The 26014-nt window shown below is 32.7% G+C and overlaps 1 protein-coding gene across 4 annotated transcripts in view; it reads right to left on the bottom strand.

Annotated features, from left to right (window-relative positions):
* The window catches only part of BEND5 (BEN domain containing 5), a 923509-nt gene that overhangs the window by 827117 nt on the left and 70378 nt on the right, over window positions 1-26014 (bottom strand). For 2 of the 4 annotated variants that reach the window (XM_032191937.1, XM_032191939.1), the window contains exon 4: window positions 151-228. The exons of the other annotated variants lie outside the window; for them this stretch is intronic. In XM_032191937.1, the coding sequence (XP_032047828.1) occupies window positions 151-228 (78 nt within the window). The remainder of the gene's footprint in view (window positions 1-150; window positions 229-26014) is intronic. 4 annotated transcript variants of the gene reach the window in all.

Genomic DNA, 26014 nt, shown 5'->3' with positions numbered 1-26014 from the left:
CAGCTCATAGGTCACTAAACATGCCACTCACCCTCATATTTAGTACAATTACATGTTTTTTGCCTGTGCATATAGAGTCCCATTTCAAAGATAATCACAAGACAGAGAGCCTCAATTTAAGAGTTTGCTCCAGAAGTTAATGATACCTACCAGTAAGAATTTGTGCTTCAATCCAACTTGATTTATCTGGTTTAAGATTCCAGCATTAGTTTCCACCATGCTTCTATGCTTTAATAAAAAAAAAGCTTTTTAATATCCAGTATTTTCTTCCTGTGAATTTACTTGCACACTGTAATCATTTTACCTATCAATCTTCTTTTGATAAGATAAACAGATTGAGCTATTTAAATCTCCCACTATAAAGCTTTTTCTCCAGCTCTTAAAATGTTTGTGTCTTCTTCCTGTACCTCCCGCAGTTTTAAAAAAGTGGAGAACAACACTGTAAAAAGTATTCACCATCCTAAAGGCAAGACAAAGACAATGAGAGTTACTATATTAGGTGGATAGGTGGATATTAAAATAACTCGAGCTTGGAATGCTTACCTGATAAGGAAAAAATGAACCCAGACAGACACTTCCTAAGAGGAAGTGGCTCCAGGGGTCTGAGAGTTTCCACAGATACTATGCAGAGCTTTAGCTTCCATGCAGCAAGTTACCAATGAAAACCTAACTGGAAATATCTTGTGTTTCTGCAAGAAAAGACTCCCAGGCCAGCCTGCTACACAGAACCTGCAAGAATTTGGTGGGTTCAGGAGTTGCTGCCTCCCTGGAACCAGATGGTTTGGATATAGTTTGTCTCTGTGTAGGAAAGCAGTTCTCACACACTTCCTATAAATATTGTCATTCAAACTGGTATTTTTTTTAATCCAAAAAAGTGATGATTTGGTGTTACTTAAAAAAAAAAAAAAAAAAAAAAAAGTGATATCATGTTGAGTATTTCATAAATGAAGGTATAGTACTGTATTGAAAGAAAGCAAAAATAAATCTTACAGTTAACTACAAGTGATTTAGTGGATAAAGAATCAAATTCAACATTGGGCAACTAGAAGGCATGATGGCACTTACACAAAAAAAGACAAACGTACTTTAAAAAATTACAAAATTATATAGGAATCACATTGATATAATTACTTGTAATTTGAACAAAGATAAACAGTATAGATGTGTTGTTTTTCTGACTATGTGATTTTATGTTAAAAATTATTAAAATAATAGTTCTTTGTAATGATTCCCCGTGTTCATTTGAAAGAGTCAGAATACCTGAGTAGGATTCTTCACTCTGCTCTAATACTAGTCTTCCCATTATCTAGATCACTTCTCCTGTGTAAGCATAACAGACACAAGAACAAATACATAGTTCTAATGAATAGTACTTAGTGGCTCATTCCTAGATCCTATTGGTATAATATATGATTCACTGTGCTAGTTATTTTGTGAATATATTTACAGAACATAATAATCGTATGTGCCCAGTTGCTGTCTTAATTGGTATTAATTTCACCTCCCAAGGTTATCCGATAACACTAGTTGCTGTTTTGCTATTAAAAATAAAAATAAAAAATAAAAAACTAAATCTGCACTAAATAGGAACAACTTATGGAATTAAATTGACTGACAGGAATCTGGATAATAACCATAGATTCATCTCTACATGCCCTCTCAAAAGCACCTCCTGCCTAACCATATTGTAAACTGGAATGTCAACCCACACTAACAATGAATGTTAAGAACTGCATAGAAAGACAACAGAAAATTGCATGTGTGCACATGTGTTTTTACAGCAAGCTATGAGAATACATGTTTCAAACATGTTATCTGCTTCATCCATTCGTTGGTCTATGATCTCAATGCTTTAATGTCCAGAAGCTGCCTACTGCCTGTGTAAAGGTAAGAATACAGATATTGGCTGCTGTTGTGAGGTACGTACTAAGATCTCTTTTGCTAACCTAGCACATAAAGTAATACTAAATTACCTTTCATATCATACAGTCTATCACTGTTTGACCCTCCAGGCTGTTTTTATTTATAGAATGCAGTTTCTAGTTTACTTTAGTGTTTTCATATTAAATAAATATTCATGAAAGTGCACTCTTCTTGAAATTGGGTCATTTAAGCAGACTATCCTATTAAAAATAGATTTACTTTTTTTTACAGGTGTCATCCATTAAGGTAGGGGATAGACAAAATCAGCCAATTGTATCTGTCAAGAAGATGTTAGTCCTTCTGGAAAGTCAGTTTTCTGTCCTTTGCATATAGCTCTTAATAGCAAAATGACTAACTTCCTTTCTGTAGCATTTATTCTTCGGGGGATTTTTATTATTACAAGATTTGTATCTGAGGGTTTGAAGAGATATTTTTGTCCTTCCAAGGTGTTCTAACTCTGACACCATGCATATAAATAAAAGTAGGCTCTTATTGGCTAAAATGCGGCAAGACATTTGCAAGATCGTCTTAGGGAAGATTTTAACTCCTCATGATGTTCACACACAAGCACGTGACAGAAAACAAAATGGAACACATGTGGTCTCTCCTAGGGAATATGCCATGAGAAGCTCCACAGACCATTGGATCTACTAGGATTCTGTTTAGTGTGACTCTTGGGCAACAACTCAGCAGACACCAAGGTCAGTTAAGAAGGAGGGGAAAGAGATGCTGCAGGTGCTGGAGCAGAGATTCCCCTGCAGGCCATGGAGATGAATGTGGTAAAGCAGGGTCTACCCCACTCACGCAAACTCTGTAAAGACCACTTAAGCACATGAGCCAAGATACCTCAAGCACACTGGCTACTATTGAGTGACTGCATTGCTAATCAAGTTTTTTTCCCAATATTATTGAGATAGCTCTAGCTTCAAAGAAAGAAGCAAATTCATTGCCAAAATCTTATGATGATTAATAGCTCTATGATTAATAATATTGTTATCTCCAAGACACACACCAGTGAGGTTGTTGCTGAAGTGTTAAAAGGGAGAAAATGATACTGGCCTATATGAAACTTTAATCCAGTTTCGCAAAAAAATTAATTCCTTTTTAAATCTATCCAGTCCAACACCCCTAGTCAAGGGCTAATACAAGCTGATTCAAAGAAACATACATAAAATTCTGGAGACAGAACCTAACACAATAAATGTTTTCTTAATTGCTACTGATTCTAGCATATTCTCAAATATGAGAGTTTGCAGTCATGCAAGCTTCATTTCCACTTCATTTACATGACAACAAATTTTGATTTTTTGCATTTCCCTAGGACAAGCTTTCTATTTATATATCCACTTTATCTCAGGAAAGTACCATATCTCAGGAAGGTTTTAGTGAACAACTTCTCAGAATCTTCAGGACTACAGAATCGTCAGCTACACATAAGTGAGCCAAACTTTAGTATGTTTAGTATGCATTTATGATGCAGTGGCCAACAGCAGGGGCCTAGTGCAACACAACCAAAGCATCTGGAGAATTTCATAAATCTATAGATTAAGGGCCTGAGGGGATCATTGTGACCATCTAATTTAACCTTTTGTATAATACAGGCATGTACTAATTCTTTTTTGAATTAAAGTATATATTTGAGGGTGAAAACACCCATCAATTGCCAGTGATGGAGAATGAACCAGACTATCGTAAATCATTCCAACACTAATTAACCTAATGGTTATAAAAAAATCCTGTCTGAATTCATCTCGGCTTCAATTTCCAGTGATCCTATTTATACTCTTATTTATTGAACTGAAAAGCTCATTATCAAAGCATTGTTTTACTCATTCTTTTGGGTCTTCTAGAGCATTTCCAATTAATACAGACCCTTCCTGACTCCACATTCAGTTCTTAATTCATCTTGATTTCACACTAGTTTCTTTCATGGTCTTTCTTCCTGTGATGAAGGCTCCCCTCCTAGATGGGCATGCACACTTGTCCTTTTCATTATTTATTACTTTCACAATTTTTTGTTATGGTGACCTTTATCCATAACCTTATGTTTCCTTTAAAATCATAATAATGCTGAGCGCTATAGGTCTAAGAATTCAAAAATTACCCGGTACTGAAGGAAGCTGTTCTCTGCTGGTCATGAAAATGTGAAGAAATATATCTATACATAGATTCAAACAAACAAACAAACAAATAATAGAAAGCATATTGAGTACCACTTCCTATGAGTATCTCACATCTCTATAAAATTTCCTCAGAGAAAAATATCATGAGATTCAGAGACCAATTCCAAAGAAGATAAGGATATTTTCTTCTTAAAAAATAAAAATCAACCAGAACAGTAATACTTTATTTCACATCTACCAAGCTTTATTTGATCATCACCTGTGTGACTACTACAGTACAATATGTAATAAAAACTTCAGCTTTACAGAGATTACATTAATATTATATTTTCAAACATCCCAAAAGATTTACCAGTCAGATAAAAAGTCTAAACACATTAAATTACTTTCATGATTTTTTTTTCTTTTTGCATGAAATTTGGTGAGCTTAAGATATAATTCTGACCCTCTAGGCAGATTTTGATAAATACATATTGGACATTGACATTTATTTTTTATTCACTGAGAACTTGATGAACCAGATACTTTTTCTCACATAGTTTTCCATCCTTCTCTGGACTTAGATAACTCTAAACAGGAGACCAAACTTCTTGTAGAAACTGTGGCATTTTCATTTCTCTGTATCAAACCTAGTTATTTTGGCTGACGTAATACAGAGTTCTCATATCCTTTTCCCTTATTTTCTTCTGTCTCAATAAAAGGAGATACTATGTCGAGACAAGAAGGATATGGGAAATGCAATTTACATGGATCATAGGAAACCAGAGAATACTCTGGCTCACATTCTGGCCTTATGTTTTCAGAGTACATGAGGAATTGCTAAAATAAGTGCAGATAATTTTGACAACATTCTCCTCTGTCAAAGATAAGAGATCATGACTAAGGGTTTATTTGGACTAACAGGATTATTTGGACTAATTTGGATTAACAGAATTTTAAAATTAATTCCAAAAGAGTTAGAAATGGTAGGAATTACATTTTGTAGCAAACCATACTGAAACAATCTAAGTTGTCATAAAAAGTTATCATATAAAGGAAAATTTGGGTTTATGTGCACGAATCTTTTGAAAAACATAAAAATAAAAAGCAGACACCTCATAGTCTCTAGTGGTTTGGGTTTTAACTACTTTAATCATTTACTTAGAGAACATAACACAGAAAAACTTTTCAAAGTGATCATTTATCACTTTGAAGTGAAGAATATATGATCTTATTCTTTCAGAAAGATGGGTGGAGTTTTAATTTGAATACAGGATAGACTTGCACTCAGACAAAAATAATATGGATAGGTCCCTTCCTGATCAGGTTTCTAATGTTTATTTGGTTCTAATGTGACTAACCTACAATAACTGGTAAAGAGCTGATAGTTATTTTTCCCACAAAGCTGCAGAGTACTCAATGTTGACTACCAATTTTAAAACCTGCAGACAAATAATACAATGGCTAAAGCACTGTAGAAAAATGTTATGGCTGATAGGTGTTAATTTTGATAAGAACTTTCTTTGCAAGAAGCCAGTCATTACTGTGGCATTGAAAAGAACTAGGTCATTTTCTAACATTCTCTGTAGATCCTTTCTGTCCTTAAATATCTTCATAAACAAAAGCTACCACTTTTGCTATGCATACTGAGATCTGCAAATGCATTACAAGCATTATTTTTGACCAAGCAAAAGTGGAATGAAACTAACTTGCAATTCACCATCCATAAAAATTATCTCCCTAGTACAACTTAATCTAAATTATATATATATATATAAAACTTTAGTGCATATCTTAGTAATTAGCATGTATACTAGTATGTATCATGCTAGTTTACAGTTGCGGGAATCTTTTATAATGTATAACAGTGATACCATACATTTTAAAATTTCTCAGAATCTCTCAGTCCAGATACTGTGGTTATATGAAGCTTATCTTACTTCTAATTAACTCTCCTGGGATTTCGTCATTTGCACACAGTCCAACCACACAAAACCCATTCATAACAAGAGTAAATCTCCTTCAAAATAACCTCAACTTGAAATTAGGATTTAACCTTAAAATTTACTTTCAAGGCAAACTACATTAAAAACTAAATATTTTGTTCTGCATAACTTTAAAAGTTGCAAATATATGTTAAAACACAGTCATAAAAAGTCAAAAAATCTAGATATCTGCTGAAATATGCTATAATATATATCTTGATATTTTTATTTCTTCCCTATTGTTTTAAAAGATTCTTTTCAATGGAAAACATTATATAATTACACCTAAATTAGCAATTGCCATTAGATCAATACAAAATTCAGGCAGCTCAGCAGGAATGTACCCAATAGGACACTGCACAGGTAACCAAAGAGTAAGTATAGAAGTGTACTTCAAATTTAACACTGTTCAGAAACAGCATCCCAAAAACAGCAGTGAGAAAGGCAATTAGACTAGATTGTTCTACATATGGTCCACTGCACTGACCTCAAACATTACTAGTTGTTGCAAAAATTACACTTTTAACAGTTCCAGTGTTTGCTTGTTTCTTTTGGTTTTAGGTGTCATACTTACAAAGAAATGATACCCCAAGACTCAGAAGACATGGGTACTGTCTTCACAACATAACTCAGTGCTGTATCTTGAGCTAATATTTCTTCTAGTAACCAAGCTAATTAAGTTAGAGTTAGATCACTGGCTTTTGCAGATAGGCCTCAGAGCACAAAAGTTTTAATGAATGGAATAATCAAGCGATCAATTTACAACTCAGTATACTATACTTTTAAGCTACAGTTGACTTTACATAAAGATTTTCAGCTTCTCTTTATGGTTGGCATCTTCATAACTGAATGTTTTTGTTTATTTTATTTTACAGCTACTTAATTACTTTTGTAGTGAATCTAAAGGTCATATTTAGCCAAGAAGATTTGGTTTAAGTTGTTCTTTTAGTTCATTTTTTGATACACAAAGGACTTTCTTAGTTAAGACCTCAGACCAGTCAGTCCTACTTGGAATCACAAATATGTGAGATGTCAACCTACTCATTACAGTTTTCAGTGGTAGGAAATGGAAAGCTCAACAATATCTAAGTAATATTTATACTGCATACTGTACTAATATTTAAATACTTAAATATTATAATATACTTAAATATTTAAATACTAGCTTTCAATCACTACTTAAACTTCTATATGAGAGTTTTGTAATTAACAAAACTTCACTGTTCATTTTCACTTTTAACAAGCAACAGTTAAAATAAGTTGTTAGAATTTAAAAATCAAATTCTATCATTCTTCTAATGAATCACACCTCATGTTTAACACACTTTATTCTAGAGCTAATTATGTTGTGCACACAAACATTCCTAAGATAAATGTTTATTACTTAAATGATAACATGACTGCAATATAATGGCAATATCATGAGGCAATTACAATGAATCACAATAATCTTGAAGCATTTTGAGGTACTTAGATATGCAGTGCACTTCAGATACTCGATGTTATGTTGTTCCATTTATCTAGGCAAAAACGAAATCTGCATTATTCACATTATTTTGCTACTGTTGTGTATTGCTTATATTACCCTAATGTATAGGAAATTAAGATGTTGATCAGCATCTCTTTTCTTCTGCATGCTGCCAGAAAACAGAAGAAAGAAATGGTCTGTGTCAAAGGAGCATTGTGTACAGGACACAAGACAACAGATAGATGCAGACATATGGGAAAGCACAAGGAAACAATGAGACAACTCTGGTCAGCCTGAATGATTGTATGGTCCCCATACACCAGCAGTCTAGCCCTTGTCACATTGTTTTATATTCTGTATAGAGAAGGGGGAAGAGTTTTGCAAGAGAGGAAGAGAAAAGAGAATAATGGATCAATTTTGTGACTGCTACCACTAAGCAGTCAATTAAATAACCTCTATTCATACATGGCAGTATTAAATATGAGGTAGCTATCTGTGGAAGCTTTCTTTTTAAAGATATGTGTCGTGTTTTAACATCTCAGGTTCTCTAAGAGAACTCAGATGTTCCCTGAAGTAGCAGAAACTTTATTTTCTTTTCTGAAGATGTATTATTATTATTATTATTTTAAAATAAAATAAATGTCTTCAATATGAATTTTCCCCATGCATTTAAGTCAGCACTATGTCCCTCATGTTCTTCTCTCTGTATGTAATTAATACAGGCAGAATACTGAATTTACTTTTTTTCATTTACAAAAGAAATAGTAACTATAATAAACGACTTGTATCTTAATCCGTCTGTTTTTTGTACTCAAATTGTACCTTAGCTCTCTTCTGTGGCACTTTTTCATCCTGCCTTTTACATCTGGAAAGCCTTCCTTGGCTATGTCCTCTTCTATCACTAACTGGCTGCTTTCTAGAGACCCAATAAAGAATAAAAAATATTCCCAAAATAGCTCTCAAAAGCTAAATAAGAATCAGGAAATTAATAGAAGTATGGGTAAAAGAAACACTGAGTTTTTTTTCCAGCATTTATTACCATCCAATCAGTATTCTGGATATTTTGAATTTAAGTTTTTAAGAAAGGAACCTTCATCTTCAGGTTATCTGCAAAGCACTTGGCACACCTGTGGTGTTAAATGTTTATAACAGATATATGGGTGAATAGCATTAAATGGCAGTGGGCACAAAGATATTCAGTGGATCACCTATTTTGACCAGCCTGATTAATGTGGTAATTGTGTATGCATTCTTTAATGCACAGACTTTCCTCAGTGACAAGACCTAATGTGAGTGGCCACTACTCCTGTCCTTGTAGTTTCACTGCCATTCACCAACTTCCAGTGTTAAACTCCTTGTCCCACATTAAAAAGAGAAGACAAACCATGCTTTACTGAATGAAGAAATCATTAGGGGAAAATATATTTTTTTTGTTTTGTTTTGTGTTTTGTTGTTGTTGTTGTTGTTGTTGTTGTTTGTTTTTTTTTTACTAATTTTTAATTCTATCTTCATATTTAAAGGGAACCAATTTTAGCATCCTCACTTCCCAAAACCTTTGGACTCCTAACTAGCTTAATTGCTCTGTGTTCATTTCTTACTCAGATCATTTATAAACTGTCTCTGTGGCCCCTGCTGCCTTTTCAAAGTAGCATATGGTCCCTCCATTCATGAGTCACAATTTCTATTAGTGAGTAAAGGAGAAAAAGTGTTAATGCCATAATCAGATTGCACTGGAAAACTCCTGAAACCAAACTTGGGATTCAAGAGTGAAGGTATCAATAGCAACACTAACTTAGAAATATAGCCCATCCTGTATGATTTATAGCATATATTTAGACCTTAAAGTAGTAAAATACATAGTAGAGATATGTAGGCTATATTTAACAACAACAGCAACAAAATTCAAGTTTAAATTCACTATAATATGCATTTGTTTGATATGCTATTGGAACCTCAAAGATTTCTTTACTTGTGCTTTTACATGTGATAAAAAATATAATGCCATGTAGTTTCTTAGGTTTAAATTAAGACAAGATCAATTAATAAAAAATAACATCTCCATACTGAACTGATTTAACTCACAAGATATAATAAAAAAAGAGAGAGAGAGAGAGAAAGATCAAATCCGATAAGATAGTGTCCCATTGACATCGCAAAGGATTAAAAAATCAGAACTAAAAATAATGAAAATATGAGTGACAATGGTTTTATTTACCCTTAGTTTTATAAACTATTCTAGCAGAAGGGTACATTTTATAAAATAAACAAATTCAATTTGAATTTGAATTTTAACTAAATAGAAAAATATTGCCACTATTATAGCAATGAAGGCTCAGATCATAGATTCTAATTTCTTGCAATGGACAGCAACCACAGACATTTAATGCAAAATAACCCGCAAAATATGGCAAGAATAGACTCAGTCAAAATTCCCATTTGTCTGCTGGAACAGGCTTTTATTCTCTTCAGATATAATGTATGGCCTACTGCTATTCCAAACATTTTTTAAATTCTTGTAATATTCATAAGACTAGTTTAAATATCTAAAAACAAACATATGTACTATCTGTATTATCAGACAGGAATATTCATAGTTTAATATTATTTTGTCTGTTCTAATAATATTTTTTAAATGATTATAAGATATAAAAATATTTTTAACTTCTCTTCTTGTTCTTAGGTTTTTATTTCCATTTTTGATAGTTAATCTATTTAGCTTCACTCTTGTTGCCAACTTGGATGAAAGGTTAACACATTGTTAATTGAGATATACTGGATATTACTTTGAACAGCAGAGGCAGCTTTATGGATGGTGATATGAATTCAATAAAGCTGAATTAGCATGAAATAAGGCTAATGTAGTGCCTGAATATTTACCAATTGATTTCAGATTTTTTCTTTAATGATTATTTCTCTCATTGAAGAAAATACCTGTTTGTTACACAGTTCACTAAGTACCTTGTTTCAATCCAGTAAAAGCTAGAGGTGTGCCAACTTCTGAATTGTGTTTTGCATGGTCCCTCTGTTTTTACCATATCTTTATCTTCTGTACAGATTCAGAATTAAAACACCCCTACAGCTGAATTTTCTCTGAAATACCTTTAATGAATGTTTTACATTTATTTCTAATCTATTGACGTTGTTTAGAAAATAACTAGTTCGAGTATAAAAAGAAACCAACTCTCTAATCATGTATACACAATTTAGGGTATGTACATGAGTACTGTATGATTAAGTTATTTGACCTGCTTTAAGAATGACAAAATCCAGCTATGAATTTTTTAAGAGATAAAAAATAGATGTTTAGATTCTTACCATGCACGTATCTTCTATTATTAAACAGTTCACAAGAAAAGATAAGCTTTCCTATATATGGTTACAGATATTCTCAGTAATTCTATACAGGACAAAATTTTTTCATACAATAAAAATTATAATAGAAACATAAATTTTAATATAATAGGCCATATTTCAACAAATTCAATTTGCATTACCTCAGTGCAGGTGGTTATTTATTACAGTGTATATACACATAATCTTGATGTTTTGAAGGTGACTCAGACTGGCTGAGTAAGTAAGCCAGGGACAGCCAGTGAAAGCATTTACTCAGCATCTCGAGTACATATTACAAGCTCAGCTCTGCATGAAGGGCAATTTGGACCATGAAGAAGCAGCAAACTGAATCAAGGACAAGTGTCATTTAACACTTCTCATCTCATGAACTTAGAACAAAATCCCATTTCTAAAAGAAAAAATCTAAAGATAAAAACCTGGTTCATAAAAATAGTTCAAGTACATCACTGAGTATTTAGCATCATCCATAAGGATGTCTATTATTGTATGGCTAAAAAATATAACAGCTTGTGTTTTTAAAAAATAAATATATTTCAAGGCTAGTGGACTTGGTTTAGATTTTGCTTTTTTCTATTTATTTTAAATAGAAAACAATTAGATTTTATGCCACTGTAACATAAAAGCGTGTATAACTGGGTAGTAGTGGAGAAAAAGAAAGAGAGATCTATAAAGATCTAAAAGCAAAGTGAAAGAGAAGAGGGGTGGGGTTGAAACTAGAAGGACTGATTGGAGAAAGATGAGTACTGAAAGCAGAGAGAAAGAAAAAGAAATGGGCAAAAGAAACAGGACAAAGATTTTACTTTACAAATATATTTTACTTTAAGTTAGACAAGCACATTTCTCAATTATTTTAATATAAGTAGAACTTATCCATTTGGCAAAGAGGCCCTCAAAAGACATTTAAAAAAAAAATGCAATAGCAACATACTTACGCAAGATAGAGCAAACCACAAATTTAATTCATTTTTAGTGGCAGTTAAAAAATAATATACCATATTTACTTCAAAATTATAGTTTGTATTTTTTTTTTTCTTATTTAACACTGAAGAAAAGTGAGTTACGTTAGCTCTTAAATAAGATTTGTCCACTATAATTTTGTCCAAGTCTCCTTGGTCTGCCTGATACTGCTGATGTACTCTGCTGCTACACTGACAGTCCCATTTGTAATGCCTTGGCAGTAAGACCCATTTAAATCAATATATATACATGTATGTACACAAACTTTATCTTTCTGCCAAAAGGCTTAATTTAGATGCTTACAGCCCTAAGGATTTTATAGACTACTTTGTTTACTTTATTCTATATGCAACAAATATAAATATTTCTACTTCTAAATTTCATTAAGTTATTATATTTCACACAAAAAATAGAACCTTAAATATATTACTTCACTACAGGTATCTCAAACCTAGAGGGAAACAGCACCAACAGTTCTACATCAGATGTGTTTATTTGTGGGGAAAATAATTAAGATATAGTAATAAAAGTTAAGAACTATTAATAATAATATCAATGATTCATGTTCTATTTTGCACATGTATATTCTATTTATGGAATACAATATGTACTATTGTCTTATTTTTATAACTTGTAAAGCTGAGGTAAAGATATACATAGCCTTGGATAGTGAGTAAAGAAATTATCTGAGCAAAGAACCTCCTTATTTCCAATCCTTTTCTCTACAGAATAACATTTTGGGCTCACACCACTTTTTGAAGATATTGATATGCTCTGATCATCTCAAATCATAACATACCTCATGATTTTCAAATTTAGAATGTAACAAAGGGATCTTTTGATCAAATAAAACTCAGTCAACCAGGATATTCTGGCCTTCATCCAGTAAAGCAACTCCTCATTCTCAACACAAGGCAACTTTCACTGATGTTGGATGCAATTAGCTTAAGTGTGGGCCCCAATTTGCAGTTTCTCAGGACAGATCCAAAATATAACTTAATTCTGAAACTTATTAGTTAGTGTTTGTAAAAGCAAGTATTTTTCAGTTGCTTGTGCAAATCAAGCTTCCATATGTGCATTAAGGTTTACATACTAATTCCTATGATTATCATTTGTCAACAGGGGGGTGTGAAACTGCTAATTTGAATGCAAGTATAGTTGCACTATCTAGTTTGTACATATTTCATTGTGAATATTTTACATTGTTCTATATGCAAGCCAATTTTAATGCAAACTACTTAATTTCCCCTAGGTAATGAGAAGGTAAAGGAGGTAATCAAGATGTAAATCAAGATTCTGCTAGTATGAATGTAACATGAATTAAAGTCTGACTTACCAATAAAATAAGCATTGTTCTAAGCAAATGACCTCGGATGTCATTTACTGCATCCTGCTACCACACAGAAGAATCAGGTCTACCTTTGCCACCCTAGACAGGTTCTTCTCTAATCTATATTACAGATATCTAATGATGGACACCCTGTAATTTTCCTAGGCAAGGCCATTCCAGTGGATCACTGCCTCCACAGTTAGACACCTATTAATTATTTTGAATTCTCCTTCAGCAATTCTAATGTACTGCAACAATTTAAGTCCATTACTTACTGTCCTAATCACAAATGACAACAGATATTGAAAATTGTTGTTTTGTTCAACAACAATTGTTATATTCTTTCCTTTAGGCTAACAAGCTTAGGTTCTTTCATTTTTCCTTACAGGTCACCTACTACATTTCAGATCATTCCCTTCACTTTCTTTTAGCTGTCTACAGTCAGTCCAGAGTTTCCTTTAAGGGAAATATGCAAAACTGGATACAGCTTGGCCTTACTCATGCTTTGCAGAGCTCAAAAATCACTCCACATGTGGTGTAGGCTATGATTCTGCTTCTGCATTCCAGGATGCTGTTTCTCCTCTCCAGTTGTCAGATCATTTTGAATCCTATTTTTGTCCCTCAGCATACCGTTAATCTCTCCCAGAATGGTGTCATCAATTAAAAATTTAATTCTAACAGGAGAAACAGAACACCACAGTTCCACACAATACTTTCTTATGTTTTGACTGTGAACTATGAAAAACCACCCTCTGGATTCAAAGCAATACCCTACCAGTATAGATTCTGTCGTAATATAATTTTATCTAGAACTTACTTCCACATTTTGTTAATGATAATATTATTAGGGACAAAAGTCCTCTAAGTCAGGATTATACAGTATCTACTGTTTCTTCTTTATCCATAAAACTTATAAAATACTCTTTTTTAAAACTGTACAGTATTTGCTGCTGAATTTTTACCTCTGCTTCTGTTAGATTTCACATAGCTGCTTCATTTCACAATTGTTTTATACAAAAAGTAAAGTTAAATCATCTACGTTTTAACTATAAGAAAAACTTTAAAAGCATTAACTCTCTTTTTTTAAAACAAAGAGAATCACATTGCTTTTACAGTCTACTGTGGGGAATCTTTCCTCTTAAGAGACAAACAGATGTCTGGTAAAAACGCAAATGGGGAAAAAATACTGTCCCCAGTGCTTCAGCATTTACTAAGATGTGTCAAGTTTAAATGAATCTTAAAAAAAAAAAAAAAAAACTCCCCTTAAAGGGAAACAATTTTAAAAAGAACAGTCAAATGAGCATTTTGCAGAATATAACACAGTGCCTGGAATTTACAGTATGACAGAGTAATCTCTTTGAACATCAATTACAACAATGCACTTGCTACTTTGTCCAGAAAAGAAATAGCATTTATTAGCCATGTTCTGTTTCCTTATACAGTTTCTTAGCGACCTATAATGATATTAATTTAGCAACATCATTGTTGGAATAAAGATGGGCCCAAATTGAATTCAAATACTCTTGAGCTTTATTTAGCTGGGAAATAGGCTAGGACACAGTTGTTAGACCAGGTCAAAGAGGAAAAAGGTAAAAGATCTCAGAAGTGCTTAAGAAAGGAAAAATGAAATGGATTAAAGTGTAAATGGAAAAGAGAGAAAAAAAAAAAAAAGAAGAAAGAAAAGAAAAAAAAAAAAGATTACTTAAGGGGAAAATGCTGCAGAAGTAAAATTTTAGGAAGTTGCATTACAAGTAAGCAACCAGATCTATACAACTATGTGTTGCATCCTAGCCTCCTCATTTTTTATCTTACATGTACTTAGTGCTTAAGTAATTCACTGTTTTATAAAGTTGATTAACTGATGATGTTGTCTTTATACCCTTCAGTGTGTAACTGTTTACATTCTTTAGTCTTCTCTTCTGTGTCCACAGTGTGAGAGGCAACTTCTCTGAGCCTTGATCTCTGAGCTTTCCATGATGTTGGAATACCCCTCTGGTGTATGCTGAAGCCATACTCCTCAAAGCCACTAACAGAATTCAGCTAAAAGCTATTTTCTTTCTGGATATGCTGTGGTTTTTAAAAGTTTCTAACACACTTTATTTTGATATATGCAGGATAGATTTTTTAGTAATTGTAAATTTTCTATTATCTAAGGATGATTAAGCCTGATTACCTAGATATTTTATTAATTCACGTAGCCATACTGGCAGGCAAGAAAAAAACATGCAATATAAATATTGTTAGCCCTCTTTGGTGTTTGTTTAAAGTTATCTTTGGAACCAAATGTCCACGGAAACTGGACAACATAGATTAAAATCTAGCGAGAAAAAGAAAAAAAAAAAAAGGGGGGGGGGGGAGAAGAGAGAGAGAGAGAAATCATGAAGTCCTGAACTATGGCATTTCCTGTGTTGTGAATGTTAGATAGCCTGGCATTGGCTTTACATCTATGACTGAATATTGTTTAGTTTCTTCTAACAGATACTGGCCTAAAGAGAAAATAACATGCAACCTGCTATTTCAGCTAACTAAAGAAAGTGTTTTCAGCTTCAGAGCTGTACGCATTTGGTGGAGTTATGAAAAAAGGCTCTATTTCTACTTCCATACGTATGCCTGTTTATAATTGAGGTAGCAATTATGTCAACTTCCTGCAGTACGTCGTCTAGTTACATATTCTAAGCTGCCTTTCTACAGTTGACATTTTTGTGACTGGTAAGTATAAACAAACAGAAATAGCTCTTGCTCTGCCAGTAATTTTTACATCAAGTATCTCAATCCAAAATTATTTAATGCATACTTCCTCATTATTTGAAGTATAACCTTCTATACCACTCTTGATGAATCTCTGGTGGTAGCAAAGAGCTGGCATTTGGAAAGTATTGTGTTTACATGGGAGATTTTCCACAAATTTTGTCACTGAGTGGAAAGGTTCTGTGGTAATCACCAGAGACTACAGTAAGATTTTAAAAGTTAATAGTTGTTGCTAAGGAAGTTAAAGATGAAATAAACCTTTTTGAACTTTCTGCTTTCCATTATTTGTTCTACACACTGATTATTGATAAAAGTGTAGTTCTCTGCTCCTATATATTTATAAGCATGCACATACTTTGGGTTAAATGACAAAAAGAGAGCCTTCTTTTTGCTGGGAATTGCATTCATTAGATCTTTTTCTTTTTTCCAACTTTTTTAGAGCCAAAGTTTCTTTAACTTTGCATTTTATATATACAAGCTTTACATAATATACAGGGGCTGAAACAGAGGGACTCACAAATCAAAAGTGAAATTGATGTGAATGATAGTGTTGTAGATGGATACTCAGATAAGAAAGACAGGCAACCAGGAGAGTATTACAAATACATGGATGAATGTTTTATTCATCTTCCATTGTCCACTTAAAACTATCTTCTGGCTAAAATGCTACAGAATGTAACTCTAGACTGTGAAACACAGAAATCTAATTAAGCCTCAAAAATTAAGCTTCAATTGTTCTGTAATTCTGTTTGGCTGATAAATATTTTGAGCTTAACGTTAAAACTGTCATTGTCCACCATTACTAATGAATATGTTTGCAGATAAATAACTTACGTTATCTAACAACAAAAGTAGAAAATAAGATGGAAATAAGAAATAAGATGAGAAACAAAGGCCAAAATGCAATCTAGTCAATATATTTAGTCAATACTATTATCTTTGAAAAGCATGCCAGAAACTTTAATGCTCATCAGTGATCAGAACCTTGACTTCATATGCACCTTCAGAGAATAATGTCTCCATCTGCAGTTCTTCTGGCATTACTGATTAAAGAATCATCTACTGATTTACCAGCATGAGCTGGAATATAAAAGAATTTTTAAAAACTGCTTTGGAATGAATAGCCTTGTAATTCTAAAACCCCAATTCACTAAGCCACAGTAACTTTAGTGTCATTTGGTGGAAAACACAATATAGATATCTGTAAACACATTTAATATGTGAATGGTAATGTAATTATGTTTTAACAACTTCCCTTAAATTTTAGGTTATCTGATGTAAATATTGTCCAAAACTTTGAGGCCATGAGAACTTTTTTATAATGTTATAAAGGCTCTGTATGTTCTCTGTTATAAGATTAAAGAGTCGGTAAAGATACCCAACTACATAAAAGAAAATATGTCTGAAGACAGAAATGTACCTATACAGCCACAATTCTTATGCATAGACTGGATTTTTTCTGGAAGTCTGAAAGCACAACATAAGCAGCAAAATTCTCCATTTTCCCTTACTAATCAAACAATTAAAAGGGTTGGTAAAAGAATTAAGAGGAGATTGAACCAATTTTCTTTTGACTAGAACAGACTGGTGTTGTGGCTGAAGATTTGTAGAAAATGCCAGAGAGCTATAAACAGTTGTTTTCTCTAACAGAAGAAAGACATAATGATACCTAAGGGTTAGAAGCTGCAACTGGACAAATAAAAATAATTGATTAATAAAAAAAAAAAAAAAAACATTATGTTAATGAACATAATTAAAAAATAAAACAACTTATTCATTAACTGGGAAAACTTCTTCACAATTTATAGATGTTAGGTAAAGAAAGCATTTGTTATTTCTTGTAAAATAGCTTCTGTACTCATCTGTAAATGTAACAGAATTTCTCTGCACTGGTTACTCTATGAACCCCTTCTCAACACTGGTAACCAGAACTAGAGACAACAGATCTTGCTGATGCCTGATTTTTATCTTCATTTGACATATTTAAATTCATGTTTATAAATACATCATACTGCTGCCTCATAGTCACTGCTGATGAGGAATATACTTAATAACTCATGCTTTGTGTTTTGCAATTACTTCCATTTTATAACAAAATTGCATTTTATTAACTGCTAAATCTTGTAGTTCACACTGTCATACCTTACTTCAATTATGTTGCTTAAGTTCTACAGACTATCTTCATAAGTCTGACCATCATCTGTAACAACAATGCTTCCTATCTTCATATTACGGTTGAAATGTCATTGTTACAATACAATTATGACAAAGCTACTAATGAAAATGCCAAAGCAGACCAGAAGCAAATGAAAGCCGTGTTCCACTGAAGAAACTGCTGAATTGTTTGTATGAAATTTTTCCTAATGCCATTAAAAGGAAGCCTAAAATACCCTTGAATATGCCAGAGAAAACAGGATTTCCAACATATTTCTGTTCAAAGATAAAGACCTGGGATGTGAATTATAAATTTTGCCTATGGCTGAAATTTTTGTTTACTGAACAGCAAATAGATTTCTGTATTATTGCAGATTGACAAAGCACTTTTGTGCACTATCCATTCATAAAAATCAGCATCCACATCTCTGACTACATGGCAACAGGCAAAGAAGAAACACGCTCAAAGGCCTGCACACAAATGTGATGGGAAAATAAAGCAAGTAGTGTACAAGATAGAGACAGTAAGAACTGGAATTCCAAAACTGACTCTTTGGAGCTTGAGTGAGGCACCATATATAATATGAAATAAGAATCTGTCATCCATGAGCTTCATTATGCTTTGCAGGATCAGGATCACTTCCTAAAATTCTTGTATTTTTGGAAACTGAATTAAAACTGAATTAAAAAATGTAGCACTCTTTGGCAGTGACAGATATGATAAACTTAAAAGCAATGAAATACAAGAAAATTAGAAACAGAGATATAAGAAAATTATTCTTTGTTAAGATAATACACTTAGAGAAGTAAATGTTCAGAACAATAAAAGGAAGTAAGCCAATAATATGTGTTCACTTAATGAAAGCAGAATGTGGTAATTTATTTTAATTGAGTAAATTGAGTAAATTAAAATGCAGTATGCATTTTGATATTATTTCATCATTCAGCTAAAGTTCTTTTAATTAATAAATATTCCTTAAGTTATTACTTACGTAGGACTGAACATAAGTCCTTACAGTCCTTACAGGACTGAAATTCAAGCTTCACAAATCAGTTCATTTCATGGCAAAAATGACTATTTCTCATCACAAGAAACTTACAGTATTCTAAATGTCATCCTGTAGTCTGCCTACTCTTTCTAAACCTTCTAAAAGAAAAATTGGACACGTTCATGCATGAAGACATTATTATTTAAAAGTCTGCAAAAACAAAGTTAGTGTACTACACAAAACTTCAATAGTACTTCAACATATTTTCAGATATAATTTTTGTGAATATTTTTAATACAGTAGTCTACAAAGACAGTCCTAGAAAGTCACACACTTCCTAACTTTTTAATATTTACCTACATTAGACATACTCATTTTAAAATTAATCAAGGTGCAAATCTCTACAGAATCAAAGAGAGTAGTATCACTGACTGAGAACACATTTTTGCAGATACAAACAATCACACAGATTTGGAGAGAAATTCACTCTACAATATCTAATGTACTATGATAATTTGCATCGTAAAGCAGAGTAAGAGCTATTTAAGTAAACATTTCTTACTTTGCAGGAAATATTGTTTATTAGAATGAAAGAAGAGTTTTGAAATGAAATTATTCACGAAAATAATATACCCCTCTTTTTTAAGGCCTTTTAAAAGAACATATTTTCCGTATCTAAGTCATCAGTAATGTAGTTCAGCAAAAACATATAATTTGTTTTTTGTTTCTGAAGTCTCCATTTTTCAGTTTTCAAATATATGACAAATATTTTATTTATGGTTTAATTTGCTTTTAAGGGATTCTTTTTTTCATACTCTCATGTTCTATCCAAGCTGAAATAATATTATTACCTCACATTCATATTTCTAAAATCATTCAGTACGTTTGAAGTATTATTGTCCTCATTAATACACAGCACTTTCCTGTTTAGCACAATGTAAGAATGTAATTCAAGGTCTATTCCTCCTCCACAACATTTGTAAAATTGCCAAATAAAATTAGACTTATCACCAAATCTAGAAGTGCTTTAGTGAGCAGTTTCATCTTGGTTGTAATTATTTTTTGTTTGTGTATATTCAGTAATTTTCATTCTATGCCCGTCCTCAGAAATATTTTCACATTTGACTAAATAGAAATCATGTTTTTCTATTTTCACTTTGAAATTTCTATATTCTACAATACATATGTTGTTTTACACTCGTATAAAAAATTGTAGAAATAATTAATTTTATTAAATCACTTTTATTATTGTTATCGTTACTGCTTTTGTCTGCCAATTACTACAACGGGAACAAAATGCTTCCAGTTACACTTGTTGACTACAACTGGTTACTTATTAGTTCATGTTTCCTTATTGTTACACACACTATTGCCTTAACGTTTGTTCCATTATTTTATAAGGCTTTCCAGGATAGTTAGTGTGGTGATTCTCTTGCCCTTACTCTATTATTCTCTTTACAGAGTTTGTTGTTTCACATTTCCTGGTACTTTCCTGACAGTTGGGGCATTTTAAGATAAAATTATCAAATTTTCACAAGTATATTTTTTAATTGCCATTAAAGCCTTAGTAACATAAAATTCCGGATTGAAAGAGGTCTTTTCAAAGATTGTGCAGTTTTACCAAAATAACACTTCATTTTTCCACTTTCAGCTCATCTAAACCAGAAGAAAAAAGTCAGACATTTTAAAAGGACAGAATTTATTTCCTTAATTAATTTGTTGATTTTGTTGTGTTTTTTGTTTGTTTGTTTGTTTTCCTAATGTATAGTTATAAGACCCCTTAATACATGAGGGTAAAAATCCGTCAGCGTTAGAGGAAAAAAATATTTGTAATCTCTAATAATACAATGACTATTAACTTACAAACAGTTATTAAAATCAGCTACTTAGTCCCTAATAATCTGAATATTCTTTTCAAAGTTGGGAAAAGGCCTAAATAAATAAATAAAAAATTAATATTGCTGTTTATGCTCTAATTTTTCTGAGCTTCTTCCTTTATTAAGAGTAAAACTTTAATGTCAGGGTTTCAGCTCCCATTAACAAGGCCAGACCTGATGTGTATTCTTTCAGGCTGTTCAGAGATGCAGGGATTTGCCCCCCTTCATTTGGGAGCTGCATTTAAGCTCAGGCTCCCAACCTTGACCATTTCATGAGCTATACACCGTCTATGCCTGTGCATGGCTAGATACTGGCCAAGACTCTCACCCAGTCTTAACACTGGCTTGTCTCCACGGACTTTTATGGCAATTCAGACACTTGGCTGAACTTGCCTACCATCCCCAGGCTTGCTTGCCCTGTTTCCCTTTTCAGCGAAACCTCCGCTGCTGCCTCTGTTGTCATGCTCAGCTCCCAGCTCCACTGCCCACAGGGAACATCCCACTCTTGTTACTTCCTAATAATTACTATTAAAATGCTACTGCTTGTGTTAGCACTTTCTTCAGCTTTTAGCTTTTATTATGAAAATCTGATTCTTATTTATACATCCAGCTATAACATTTTATTTCATTGGTCCAAATTTTGATTTGTGCTGAAAATTCACCCATTCAGCAGTTATAAGAATTTGCTTCCTGAAGAAAGAATAGTCTGCAATAAAATCTATTTGCGTATCCCTGAAAAATTCCTTTCATCTAAATCAAAGTCTGAAACCCTGAGAGGGGGTCTTGCACTCTGTTCATTGTTCATAAGGCAAAAGAACTGCCATTCGCAATGGAGATGCTGTGGGCTAAAATTATGAAAATCTTGTGTATATGAGGCAACTCCTGACATTCCTGTCACAAAATAAACATATTTCATATTTAAATCATTAAATAAAATTAACATTAGAGAAATTATTTAAAATTAAGAAGAAATAAATTTCAAATCCTCTCAGTACAATTTATTATTACAGAAAATCTATTCTTCACAAAAAAAAAAAAAAAAAGGCAATGAAAACAAATACCTGGCAAAATAACCATCAATGTACCATTTAACACTACCATTACCAAGCTGAAACTGAGTCTCAGTCCTGGAGGAAAAAAGGACAGGTGAGACCAGAAATACATAATATTTCAGTGTAGTATAAGTTACTAAATGTTATTATCAAATTTAGACTTGCTGATACACAATCTCTGTCTGAGGGGACAGAGCCAATGGCATGCCTAATATGTCTTTCCTATCTTTTGTTATTACTATTCTGAGAAACCTTAAAGGTCAAGAAAATAATAGCCTCATATATCCCAAAATCATTGTGGTGTTTTGTTTTGTTTTTTTCTATTAGTAGAACACAGGTGAAACTTAGCCTACTATTTTGGGCAGTCACATTTTTTCCTTTAACACATTTATGATATACCATTTCCCAACCACACACACACATTAAACGTTATGCTGTGTCATTGGGCAGCAGTAGATAAATTCACAAGTTTTCTATCTTAATATGACATTAAAAAGTAACTTTTCATGTCTGTATTAGGTTGCTAAACAAGTACTTCATTACCTGTTTCTATTTACTATTCATGCATCTGCTATGATATTCACCTTTGACTATTAATATTCTACTTATCAATCCCTAACAAGTAGATGGAAAATGCTGGCAGTCGTTATAACATTACTATGCTCAGCCTTTCATGAGTTACTCATATCACCATTCTGCATGAAAAAAATGCAGAATGGATTAGTGAATTGCAATGTAAAAAGAAAGAGACTTTAAGGATTTTTAGTAGAACAACTGTTACTGGCTGTAATGCATTTTGGTTGTCTCAGGATTCATACAGAAAAATGTCAGCTGAAACCTGGTGTTAGAAGAAAGAAACACATTCCACAGATTTCCAAGATTTGATAAAGTTCCTGCTGAGTACTAATCTGATATAATACTTCTGTGACAGCCACACTTATAGCCCTATTTCCACCAATACTTCATTGCTCACAGACTATCTGAGGAAAATATAGAGTCACAATTTAAATGCATTAATATTTTATGTATATCTCATGATATTGAAACCAAAGTTGATATTAATGGAAGTAAAGAATTAATGTATTGATCTAACTAAAGTACAGGTCTGGCATAAACAACTCTTTTTACAGTCCTGACAGTGCACTTACACCTTGAAGTACAATTTTAGTCCTGTAAAATAGCTTGAGATACTGAAAATCTGCACCTGCTATTTTATGTGAACCTGTAAATGCATGTACAGAAACCTGATTGGTGTGACTATATGGGTACTCACAAAGTAACATTTACTGCTTTCAGATATGGTCTTCGCCCTTTTCAGTTTAACATTTCTTGTTTTCTGTATTCTCATAACTCCTTTAATTTCATCAACATTTATAAGCACACGTCATTATAAATTTATTCACTACTTTCACTAAAAACTAAATGTTAAAATGATTTGATACTAAGGGTATGTATAGAAATATATACTGAAAAATACCAAGAAAGCAATGAGCATAAGTGCAGGAATAAAAAATAAAAACTAATTCAAACACCTTCAGTCAGAAATATCAGATTGTGTGATTGGCACTAAGCCTAGAATGCGAAAATACCGTGCAAATAAGGGTTCTCACTGGAAAGAACTGGCTGTGGAGAAAGAGTTTGTCCTCAAAGAGGCACAAGAGAAAAGTTGTCTGCATGCCAGGAACAAAGATGGCATGACACAATTGAGGGCAACAAGAACCCTGCTGGGTGTGGGGAAAATTCCACACATTATTCTTCATGTCAGGGCAAACAACATCGCCCCCTCCTTGTGAGAATGTGTTACAGAAAAATCCACCAGACAGAAAAGGAAGTTGAAGACACAGATGCAAAAGTGATCCTCAGTGGAATTATTTAAGTCACCGTGAAAAGGGTGATGGAACATCAAAGATGATTCAAAGACTGGAATTTTGAGGAAATTTGGGGGATTTTCAGTTACTGTGAGATATTCATAGACAGGATAGTGGAAATGGCACCAGCTGAGCTCTAGAAGTACAAGCTTTCTGAAGGTGAATAGCTGATGAAAAGATCTATAATTCAAAACTAAGGCAGACATGGGTTTGATACATAGGAAAATCATGTAAACGTGAACATATTAAGGGCTAAACAAACAGCAGAATTATGAACAACAATATTGATGGAACCAAAAGTAGGTAATCTATACAGTTTAAGACAAGTGTTTTGCAAATTATGAGGACATGTAACAGAAGAGTGGTCATAAAAAATACCTTAAGGAAAGTAATCATGAGTTGAATCTATTCACAGAAACCAGAAGGACATGCGATAACAGATTAGCAGCCAGCATCCTATATTTCAAAAGGGCCTGGTGAGAAATTATGGAAAATAATTAATAATGTCAGCTTTCCTGAAAACACTCGCAGTTTAAATATGGAAAAGACCTTTAATTTAAAATTGAAACAATTTCAGAAACTTGCATCTAAAGCAAAGAGAAAAAAAATCGCAAGAGACATAGTCCAAATAAAAATAAAATTAAAACAAAAAAAAATCTCATCCCTTGTCATACATGCTCAAGAAAGAGGGATTCAAACAGAAACAATAAATGATAAATCCAAGCTCCATAAGCAGGTAAGAAGAAGGCATTTATCTTTAGAGTAGATTTAATAGCCTGACTGTATTGTAGGGCTAAAGGAGGTCCAGAAATGGATATGACTATTCTTCATAAATATATAGAAGCAAGAAACATTAGGAAGGCAGAACTGCCTTCTTAAGAATAATATAGACAAAAGAACAAATGGCTATTAAGTGGTTATAAAGAGATTTATTTAAGAAATTCAAGAGTCTCTACCTTTCAGAAGTCTACTATCTGGAACACACTTCTTAAAGGAATACTTAATTTTACAACTTAGCTGGCTAAATTTAGTAATTTGTGATAACAAAGCATTCAGCTCTCTAGGTTAGAAGCCCCTTTCACATCCATTATTTTGATACTTCCATATGTTTGGTGCAGAGGGCTGGATGGTGGGGTAACATTCAACCCCTAAGTTCTCATTATGTCCTACTTTCCCTCCTTTCTCAAATTTTAGCCCTTTAAAATTAAAATCTTTAGTTGCACCTCTTCCTGTTCATCATTGAATTTAATTTGAATCAGTTCTGAATGAACTGATACAGCATTCACAGTTACAGCTCTTTTCTTTGATGTTTATCAAAAGTCTATAATCACATAAGTTTTCTTTTGATTCAGTAGCAACACAATGTTTCTGTATAGAAGTGCAGAATTATTCTTCTATCTGATCATGCTGTTGGGTAGTAAAATCCCTCATGGAGACAAAGCAATTGCTTACTGTTCAATAAGCTCATCCAAATCATGAATATAATGTTGGGTTTCTCTGGGGACGAGAAAAACAATCCCACAAAAAGAACAATTATATCAAGCAATGTGCTGGTTGAACTGCTTTTAGTTTTCCATACTGTTTGCAGTCAAAATAATAAATAATAATAATAATTTTAAAAAAATGTATTTCTTATGTAAATTTTAGGGCAATAACCATGCTATTTTGACTCAACAATATGGACTGATTTAGAAGAAATCATATCATCACATCATCAAATCACATCATCACATCACAAATCACATCATCAGTGTCTGTTGATTTTAAAGAACACAGGTAGAAGATACCTTTGCATATCATGTTTCTTACAGCCGTTACTCTATACCATAAATATATATGTATGTAGGAATAACACTCTCACACCTATACTCAAAATTACTTCTGTTTTTCTGCATTGAGAATTTCAATCTGAATAAAGTATAGTTACCAAAAAAAAAAAAAAAAAAAAAACTGTCAGAAATGTATTTTCTGCCCTGATGTTCTGCAAATTGAAAATTAGAAGTGGTGCTCAGCCTTTCAGAAAGAGATCATTATCTAGTCATTAACTTTTCTTTAACCCTTCCTCTCTTCTTAAAAAGCAAAGTGTAAATGAAACTGTTTAAGATACTACATTGCATACAACTAACTGAATGCTTATGCACACAACAAATGAGTAAATAGGAAGGTGAAACATAATTATGTTCACTTTCAGTTTTATTTGTGACACC

Source organism: Aythya fuligula, chromosome 8 (genome assembly GCF_009819795.1).
Source record: "Aythya fuligula isolate bAytFul2 chromosome 8, bAytFul2.pri, whole genome shotgun sequence".
Classification (NCBI taxonomy): Eukaryota; Metazoa; Chordata; class Aves; order Anseriformes; family Anatidae; genus Aythya; species Aythya fuligula.
Note: the sequence above shows the minus strand (reverse complement) of the source record. Positions and strands in the feature narration are given on the sequence as shown.